Here is an 11,114-nt window from a genome sequence, read left to right as displayed (position 1 = left end):
AAAGAAAGGTGGAGGTAGGGTTTCCTATTTTATTTGTCTGGGTAATGAGATAAATAAGAATTAAGGAATATAAAAGGTTTAGATAAAATAAATAAATGCTAAAAAAATATTTAATGAACATAAACAAACGAACATGAACGAATGTTCACGAATACGTTACCGAACGTTCATGAACGCAATTGAACAAACGAGACAGTTGTTCGTGTTCGTTCATTTAACTAATCGAATGAAATTTCTTGTTTATGTTCGTTCATTAACTAAACGAACGAACGTAAACAAACTTCCTGCAGAACGGTTCACGAACTGTTCACTGAACGTTCGGTTCGTTTACGGCCCTTCTTATGAGCAATAGACTTGACATCTTTTTCAAAGTTTTTTTTTTTTTTTTTTGAAAGGATCTTTTTCAACGTTAACTTCTCTGCCATACACAATATGCGCTATGACTTACACTTTTGATCTAGAGTGATGGATCCAAGAATTATATTACAGGGATGCAAACAAGGAGTTCAGCTATACTTTCGAGGGGACCATACACTAGGGTACTCCTCAGTTGATCTATTAAAATATAGCTTTAGAATCCAACTAAAATGGTAATCAGGGGCGGAACCAGGTGCAACCTAGGGATGGAACCAGGTGCAACCTAGGTAGGCAGACGCATCCCTTGAAAAAAAAAATTTAGTGTATTTTTTAGGCAAAAAACCCTACCGCACCTCTTAAAAATATGCTTGAACCACTCATCCGCATCCCCAACAAATAATTCTTGAGTCCGCCATGGTAACACAACAGTTTTTTTTTTCAGACGCATAGTCTTTTGGTCGCAAATTCTGTTTCCAGAGATTTACAATTCATTGTAATTTAACAAGAGCACATGCACACATGCAAATCTGAAAAAACACACACGCTGACATCCTCACATGATTCCACAATACAATTTCCTTTCTAGTGAAAGGAGTATATAAACTAGAACAGTTCCATTAATGAATTTAAGTCCCAACAAGTTATCAGTTCTACAGCAAATTGTCGATATCATCATCATCAACACTATATACAATAACTTATTTCCCAGATTTGCCTTTACATGATGCCCAACAGTCACTGTAACTAGTATAATGGAACAATGGGTCACTGTACATCTCATTATATATGACATTTTTTTTGAACGGTGACTTTCTTTTTTAGTGACCCAATGTCACACCGCCTAAACAGCGGCCTTAGCCAAGATCTGCCCAGACTACGTTGTCTTAACCGGGCCCACGCTGGGTTGGTCAGACTTGGTTACAGCGTTCCCCCCGGAAACCGTACCGCCTCCACACGAGAAGCCTCGCTGAAGTAACAGCCGGATGAAAACCGGGGTGCGGCTCAGAATCGGAACCCCCCCCCCCCCTGGTGGGTTTGTCACCATCATTGCCCAATATCCACCCCAAAATGACACAAATAGGAATTGAACTTGAGTCTCCATTGGAAAATCCAAATCTCCTACCACTAGGCCACAAGTGAGGGGATGATTATATATGACATTTAACATCAACTTCTTGTGTGTTGGTTTTTTGCTTGAAAATGCTGAAAACTGGACACACTTTTTATCTGTTTTAAAGGATAACAAATTATGTCTTTAGGGTCCCAATGATCGAAATGTCTAAATTGAAAGGATAAGAATGATTGGGGTGGTGCATACATGTTCAGTGAGGCATAACATCAAACAGTTTGTGATCACCTTATGGATATCAACGAAACTATGATTCGGGCATTTAAATGTAAATTCTAGGACCTTTTAGCAAGATATTAATTTTTTTTTAACAACTATAAATTTTAATTATTTTTCAGGCGGCGAAACAAGATGAGAAGTGAGAAACATAACTTCTTTATTGAGAGTCACCGTAAAATAGTCTTCTTTACTGGCTATAACTAGAGGGCCCGTGTCATATTTTTCCTAGAAAATCTCATGTTCTTATATAGAAAATTTGAACAAAATATTTGGTCCATGGGTTAACGGGGACCCTTTTGACCCCCTCCGGTTTCGCCCCTCAACATAGAGTGTTGATAATGATAACAATAAAACTTGCAAAATACCCTGAATTTAGATTTGTTTTATACCTTTTATGAAATTGTATTTAATATAATATATTAATATAAGTTGAAAATAAAGTGATTATATTTATGAAATCATGAGTATTTATCTAAAAGTAAAGTATACGGATAGTTTCTGTGGTTTTTCTAAATTTTGGATTTGATTTTTAGCTTTTCAAAAGTATACGCATGGTCTCTGTAGTTTGCTCTTTGTAATACATTTAATTCTCAACCAACAAATCTAAAGGTTTCAGAATGTCCAAGTTAGGACTAGCGTTACAAAGTGCAAACCATATGGACAATCCGTGTATTTTTGAAAAGCTAGAAATCAAATCCAAAATTTTAAAAAACCGCATGGAATGTCCGTATACTTTACTCATAACCTAATTAAACCCGGGTTCATAGTTCATCTTCATCCATCTGAAAGTATTAGGGGTGCTAAATGGGTCGTGTTCGTGGGTTGACGGGTTCAACCCGACCCGAACCCAAAAATTTTACACGAACCCAAACCCGACCCGAACCCGAAAATCGTGTCAAACATATGAACCCGAACACGACCTGAAGTTTTGTGGGTTGTCCCAAACACGACCCGTTCAACCCGAATTTTTTAATTTTTTTTTCTGAAATTAATATATTAAAATAAAAATTTACTTAAAAACACAAATGTATATAACACAATTATATTAAATTATAAAATCTTATGCTAATTTCTCTTTTGAAGTTATAATTATGGCATAAAATACACACCCTATTTAATTTATAACATAAAATAAGTTGTAAAAAAATATAATATAATATAAATGTGTTAAACGGGTCAACCCGACAACCTGATCGGGTTGACCCGAACCTGACCCGTTAACCTAAACGGGTTCGCCGATTCAACCTAAAACTGACCCAAACCTATCTAGACTAAACGTAAACCCGTGAATTTCGTGTTGGGTTCGTGTCGTATTTTCGGGTCGTGTCCGAAATTCACGCCCCTAGAAAATATCAAGTTATTTAATTTGGGCCCTATGGGCTTCTATCCAAGTAAATGCATGTGTGCAAAGGATGGCCAGCTGCCAATTGGGCTAGATAGGAAACGTGGTTTATCGGCCTCCTCTTTTTATACCAAAATTCTCGTATTAGGCTGGAGGGTGTGGGATGGAGCTCTTAAGGGCTTTATCAGGATACGTCAGCGTCACCTATGATCCACGACAGCCAGTGGGCTTTATTACGCCCCTCTTTAGTTTGCAGGGTGCGGAATGGAGTCCCCGTCATCATTACCTAATTATTATTTTATTTAAAATTTAAAAATTATTTAATTTTGATATACTAATTTATAACTCATAATTTAAATAATATAAATAAAATGCCATAATTGAAATAATATAAATATAATGTCATAATTAAAATAAAAAAAAATACAAAGTCACTCGTCGTCTTCGTCGACTCCTCCTTGTTCACGATAAATCGTAGGTGTTTGGTCAGATCGGCTCGAAGGTTATGGTGTGTGTTCCTGGCTCGTACCTTCGCTTGGATAGCTTCTTTTTCAGCGTATGTTAGTATTGGGTTCGTCGGTTGGTTACTTTCATCATAACTTTCTCCACAAAACGCTCTACCCGAGTCCTCCAACATCATGTTATACAAAATGATGCACGTATACATGATGTTTCTCATTTTACTTTTTTCAAGTGTCCTCGACGGCTGGGGGATGATAGACCATCTTTTTTTAACATACCGAAAGCCCACTCGATATCTTTTCTTATTGACTCTTGTTTTTTCTTGAAATACAATCTTTTTTCGTCATCTGGACACGAAAGAGTTTTTACCAACGTCGCCCACTTGGGATAAATACCGTCTGTGAGATAGTACCCATACTTATACTCCACGTCGTTTGCATAGAATGAAGTATCTAGTGCAGCACCGTCTATGACATCATCGAAAAGATTCGAGGACATTAAAACTGCGATGTCATTGTTCGCACCGGCCATGCCAAAGTACGCATGCCAAATCCATAAATCTTGAGAAGCGACCGCTTTTAATATTAGGGTAGGATCATCGTGGTCACCACGATAATGTTGCCCTTTCCAAGCGGTTGGACATGCCGCCCAACCCCAGTGCGTGCAATCAAGACTACCCAACATCCCAGGAAACCCGTGTATGCGCTGATGGGCCCGTATAGAAGTGGAACGTCGACGGCGGTTGGCATCCTCAAATATCGTCTCCCGTACAGAGAGATAACACCTAATAAAATAGTGTTAATAAAAAATAATAACAATGTAAATAAAAATAATAACAATAAGATTAAAGAATAGTGTTAATAAAAATTATCTTCACAGAAATTTTCAAGAGAATCACGACACATTCTTGATGATATCCTTAAATATTTATCCCACGCATCACTCGCTGTGTCGTACGCTAGTTGCCTAATTGCTGCTGTACACTTTTCTATTCCAGAGAAACCAACTTTGTGACTTGCACTTTCTCTTTGCGTGAAAAAAGGGAATTCGCCTGCTAGATCATTAGAAATTTTAACGAAAAGACGACGGCTCATACGAAACTTACGCTCAAACTGACCATCATCATACAACGGATTTTCACAAAAATAATCTTGCAGTAGACATTCATGAGCACCTAACCGATCCCGTTCAAGAGTCGGTTGTCTAGTACGCGATGTAGAGGATTCGGTTTCTTCTCGCAAATAATTAATCGCCTCCTGCGTAATTGCGATAACCATATCGTCAAGAACACCGTTGGATGAAGAGCTTGAAGAAGCAAGTGACATTTTTTAGTTGTGATTGGTGTGTGTTTGAGTTGTGATTGGTGTGTGTTTTAGTTGTGATTGGTGTGTTAGTTAGTTTGGGATAGGTTTATATTTATATTTGAATAATTTTTTTTTAAATCGAACGTTGCCAAACTGCTACATTTGACCACCAACCTCGATCCCCTCAATTACATCTCGTTACCACAATGGAGCTGACTTGTTCAAGGCATGCTTGTTTGTGCGATTTACAGAAATAAGGATGCATTCCATGGTAAACGATGCAGCTGATGAAACCGAAGCTGTTATCTCGATTGTTCAGTACTCGGAGGTAAACCGGGTAGGTCATCGGGAAAGACCAGAGGGAAATCACAAACTATAGGCACCTTGTCTATTGCCTTCCCTTTCTTTTCCTTCTCCGCTACTACAATGTTAGCCAAGAAAGCTCTATATTCCTTGCAGAGATACTTGCTCTTTTGGGTACATGACATAAGTTTAAGACCTTTTGAAGGAGTTTCGCCATACACACAAAGTTGACCACCATTAGCGAGCGAGAAGCGAATCATCTTATCGAAATAAATAACTTCAGCATGATTTTCACGAAGAAAATCCATGCCTACTATGATGTCAAAACTACCGAGCTGCATCGGGATAAGGACAATAGGGAAGACGTGATTGTTGAGTTCAAGAGTACAATCACGTAGGACAGAATTGACAGCGACGGTTCTTCCGGTGGCAACTTCAACATCGAACGACGAGGGGAGATGGGCGCGCTTACGATTAAGGAGCTTTTCGAATTCGAGCGATACAAAACAGTTATCGGCTCCAGTATCAAACAAACACGATGTCACAACCCCCGTCCCCTAATTACCCAGGAACGGGTGGCCGCGGCCGCGGCCAGTTTCAGTGGTATCGGTGTTTATAAATTTGGCAGCGGAAATTTCATCAGGAACGTAGTTAGGAAATAATTTATCAGAGTTAAACACCAAAAATATTTAAAATAAAGAAAATGGATAAAACCCAAGTTTCTCTGATAATACATTTATAGGGAATAACCCCAATTATTGAAAATAATTCTTCTTTTTAATTAGGTAACTTTTATTGCCACTTTTCTAAGCCTTCGGTGCTCTCTAGCTGGCTTTTATTGGCTTCACACTAAGTAACCTGAAACACGTGTTTAAAACATTTTATCAGCAGGAAATACTGGTGAGTGAATCCCGGTTTAATCAAATTTATCAGCAGGAAATACTGGTCAGCAGGAAATATTGTATAGTATTGAGGGCGGTCGCGCAATTATATTTGTTTCCATCTATTCAATTACCACCCACGGTACTGTCAACCCGACTTGTGGTCATGTTACTCCTCGCAAGGTAGTAACAAATTTTGTATACAAAACCTAACATACCGATGATAATTGTAGAATACAAATACTCAATAACTTTTTAATATAATTTAATTTAGGTGAGGTTTTGTAAAATAAAAATTTGCAAAAAGGAGATTACTCACATTGCTACTTGGTCTTTCCTTTGCGACTTCCTGGTTATAATCTATTAATTAAACGATGCACGCGTTCTAGTATAATAACCCAATTTAACATTAGGTATACTCTCCTTGAGACAGAACTCCAATGACTACGTCAGGCAGAACCTCGATAGCCGTTACGGAATACTAAATCCATCGGGTAGCGTATCTACTACGTAACCGAGGGTTATGATACTTACAATGAGGCAGAGCTTCACTAATTAGGCTACTACGTAACCGAGGGTTATGATACTTACAATGAGGCAGAGCTTCATTAATTAGGGGGTATAATACTCGGGTATAGTGCCTACTATAGAGAAATTGAGAGAGAAGTCGAAGAAATGAACGATTTGAAAGTGAATGCCGATGGCATCTATTTATAGTGCCTGTTTGGCACTTTGTCGCGCCCCGCGACAGATGGGGAGAAGGTTTACGCGGCCCGCGAGGGATGGTAGGGCGGCGGCGGTGTTGCTGAGTCATCGCAGGTTCTGACGCGTGGCCTGACACGTGGCGGCACCAGGTGCCGGCCTGATATCGAGCTGTCGCGGCCCGCGACGAAGATAGCTAAGGGCTTCGCGCCCCGCGAACGACCATAAATTTTTGTTTTTATTTTATTTTTAATTATATAAAGGTATTCGAGACCGGTTTTCATATACAGGGTGTATTTTAAGGTGTATAAGGACATTCTAATTATATTAGGGGGGTCGGAAATATTTTAGGAGGGTTGTTATATCTTAGGTATAACTTCTGGACTGTTTAATAAAATATATAATGCACTCGCATTAAGTATAGTAACCCAATTTAACTTTATCCCTAGTCACGAGAAAGAACCCCAACAAACTTAGTCAGGCAGAGCCTTGACATGTGTTGGTGGGTCCTAAATCAATCGGACAGGATATCAGTGATTAGAGGTTACAACACTTAAAACGGGACAGGGCTTTATTACTATTATAAATAAAATTAACTACATAGAATTTTAGAGAAAAAGAGAGTTGGCGAGAGAGAGAGAAAGGTGTGAGAATTTGTGAGAGCTCACACTCCTATTTATACTAAAATTTGGATGTGGAGTGCAGGCAAAGTTTCACCTCCACGTAAACAATAGCAACTAAATGTTTCCAAGTTTCTAGCACTACATATTGATTTTTAATTATTTTATTCTTTACTTTAAAAGTTACGTATACATTCAAAAATGTGAATGTTATAGTTTTTGATTTTAATATCATTTTATTGATTTATAACGTTATTTTACTAATTTTGTGAAAATAACATTAAAAGAGGGGGATGGTTAATCATGCATCATGTGGTGGCGTTGATAGCCGAAAGACAAAGGGGTACATGCACTAATCGGCAGTTGTCTCAATTGCTGAGTGTTATGTGCCTTATATCCAAGGCTTGATGCAAAACTACTATCGAGTCGGGGGTCTCACTGGAAGCAGTCTCTCTATTCCTACGGGGTAGAGGTAAGGCTGTCTACATCTTACCCTCCTCAGACCCTACCTTAGCTTTGCTATTGGTGGGATTTACTGAGTATGATGATGATGATGATTTATAATTAATTTAACTGCTTCACTTATTTGGCGTTTATAACTTCTAAAATATGATGTTTTATAAAATAATGAATATGTCTTTAGAACGAGAATAATCTTATCTACATTTTGAACCAAGTTTCATTAAAAACAGAGTAGGTTCAAATATAATGTATTATTATTATTATTATTATTATTATTATTATCAAACGGTTCCTAGGCCCGTCTATGTCACACCCAGACTTTTGCGGAAGCGTGATTATTGGTGTGACTTTCTTAATACCATAGCATTCAATCATAACAACGCTATATGATAAAAACCATAAGATGTTCATCCATTAATTAAGTTGAAAATAACCTAACATACTTGTCTGAAACCTAGACTCCAAATTTAAGATTACAAACCACAACATGTTTTAATGAGTTCATGAAGACTCGACAAAAGATCTTAAATAAACCCAAGTTTAGAACCATGTATCTCGTCCAAGATTAAGATACATCTGCTAAACCCTACTGACTTGGATGACATCCTTAATTCACGACGCAGCTTGAAAACATGCATACACCTGCCAGATCTACTTAGTTCCCCGAAATACATGTAATTTGAAAAACATCAACAAAAGTTGAGCGAGTTCATGTGTTTGTGTATGAATAAACCTTTAAAGTATGTCTGTATGTATGTATGTCCCTGGTGTGTAGCAATAAGGAAAAACAGATCACCAATGGTTTGCAAGGCCAAAGGCATGTGTGAAATGGTGCCGGAAAACTCAAACCTAACGGAATTTTACCACGGCATTAGTATGTCGACATAGTCACCACATGGGCTACCCTGGTCCTCATGGGTGTGGGCTCGCTACACCCAAATAGATCTATCACTCATGTCCCTCGGTCCTACGACGAGGATTAATGGCCTTAAGTGTTGTACCCACCTTTCACATGATCAAGCAGTAACCCTCCTTAGCTAACCATACCATGTATAAAACGTTTGTAAATAATTGTAACATGTATTTCACCCCCGAAGTTATAAAACTGAAATCAGTTAAAAGAAAAGGGGGACATGAACTCATGGTTTTGCGTCTTCGGTACCTGTAACTCGAATCTTCTCAGCAAACACGACTCCCTACAATGTACTAGGTCTATTAGACGAACGAGCCGTTCCTTGCCTTAGTATTTATGTTTTTTAGTTACGTTTCTTTTAATATTATCCCAAGTTATAATTTCTTGTTAAAATAATGATTATTTTAACATTAAATTATATTTAATTTTGGAATAATTGTTTAAACAGTATTTTTGTAATAATACTTCTCAAGTATTTATTTTTGTATTTCCTTCCCAAGGATGGGGGTATCTCATACATGTATATTCGCATTCTTGTATTTGTAGTTCCAAAATAATATATTTTCAAGTCTCATTTTAAAAAATATATATAAACTTATTTTGTCCAAAAATAATGTATTTCAATAAAATATATATTTTTTTCTCAAAAATCATATATCTTCTAAATCTAAATATACCAAGAAAATATATTTTACTTCCAAAAATAATATATTTTCTCCTTGTCGAAAATATGATATACTTTGTAATAATAAGAAAAATCATATTTTCATTTCTTTCGTATCCAAAATAATGTTTACCAAAAATATATTTATAACGGTATCTTCCGGAATATTTTGTAAGTTACGTTCTTGCGTTCGGTTTCACAATATTAAGTGTGTAACTTATATATATATTCCTTGTGATTTTTGGTATTATTTTGGATTGTAAATTCTTGGTATATTGTTAAGTTATATTACTTTAAATCCTAAAATAATATAACTAATACACAAGGTATACAAATAATCACACACAATGTGTCTTCTAAATATATATCTTTCAAATACATATTTAGTTATTTTTATTTACAAAAACCAACCTCCAATACTTGTATTTTTGTAACAAAATCTATGGCAAAGTTTATATTGAAAACCATAGTTAAAACTCACTTGTAAATATTTGTTTAGAAAATATTTTTCTAAGTGTTTGTATTTTTAGAAAATTTTGCCATAGTTTCCCCTAAAAATGGAGGTGTCCATGCTATCAAAGCATATCATTTTCTTTTCAAAATCATCACAAACAATCAACAACCAATCTTAAACAACTTATACTTACTAAGTGCCAAAATATTGCTATCTACATAATAATCATGAACTTGAACTTTCATAAAAACTTGTAGTAACTTGGTAATGTGTTTCATAGGTTTAGTTGCCCTTTAAAGTGTGTTTACTTCTTTGAAAATCTCATTCTTGAAAAATTTAGGTGTGTCCAACTTACTAGATGATTTTTCCAAAAATCATTCTCTTGAATTTTTCTTGTAAACAATGTATTCTTATACTTGTTTCACTACTAGAAACATGGTTAGTTTCTTTAAAAACAATGTTCATGTAAATCTTGTGATTTAACTTGGTTTCTTTGGAATACTATTTTTGAAATCATTCAAGTTTATGTCTAGTAACATATTACATGTTCCAATCATTCATAAAATCATGTTCATTTCTCAAGTCCATAAAAACATAAAGCATGATGATCTTGGTCTTTCACAAGATCATCACCTTAACTTACTAGATCATGTGTTTAATCACAATCTAGTTGGTTCCATATGATGTCTAACATCACTAACTCTAATAATCAATCATCAAGAAGCAAATAAATATAAATCAACTTATATTCATATGGTATTAAGCTTATGTTATAGATTCATGATTATGTTGTTTAGTGTTCATCAAGATTAATAATGTTCATCATCAACCATCAAAATATGAAATAACAAGAGATCATAAGGGCCTTACTACTAGCACAAGGGCTAGGAATGAACACAAGATGATGGAGATGACAAATGGGTTGGATAATTACAAATGGAAGAGGTCCTTCAAGATCCAAGACAACCAAGCTTGCTTGTAGACCTCCTTACACCTTTGTGAGTATATGGATTGAATGGAAGTGAGATGATGATGGTGGGGTGGTTGTTACTTGTTCTCGGCCGAATGGTGGGGAGAAGGGAAGGAGATGGATGGTGTGTGTAGTGTGTGTGAGAATGAGGACTCTAGGTCTCCTTATATCCATATTTAAGCTTTTAACCAATGTGTAACATGTTTCAATAGTACCAAACAAAATCTTCTAATCAATCTTATAGGATTTAAGCAAGATTTTGGTGGGGTCACCCCATTGTGACCGTCCACTTACATGGGGGGGGGTATTGGTTGGGTTTTAATGTTAAGTTA

The 11,114-nt window shown here is 36.4% G+C and overlaps 1 protein-coding gene across 1 annotated transcript; it reads right to left on the bottom strand.

Annotated features, from left to right (window-relative positions):
• Window positions 1-3,292: 3,292 nt before the first annotated feature.
• On the bottom strand, window positions 3,293-4,834 carry LOC110893491. The gene is made up of 3 exons (XM_022140598.1): window positions 4,413-4,834; window positions 3,788-4,293; window positions 3,293-3,333 (listed from the first exon to the last, which is right to left on the bottom strand). Exons 1-3 carry the CDS (start codon window positions 4,832-4,834, stop codon window positions 3,293-3,295), a joined length of 969 nt encoding a protein of 322 aa, XP_021996290.1.
• Window positions 4,835-11,114: the final 6,280 nt, after the last annotated feature.

The sequence above is a fragment of the Helianthus annuus genome, chromosome 12, assembly GCF_002127325.2.
Source record: "Helianthus annuus cultivar XRQ/B chromosome 12, HanXRQr2.0-SUNRISE, whole genome shotgun sequence".
In the NCBI taxonomy this organism is placed as follows: Eukaryota; Viridiplantae; Streptophyta; class Magnoliopsida; order Asterales; family Asteraceae; genus Helianthus; species Helianthus annuus.
Note: the sequence above shows the minus strand (reverse complement) of the source record. Positions and strands in the feature narration are given on the sequence as shown.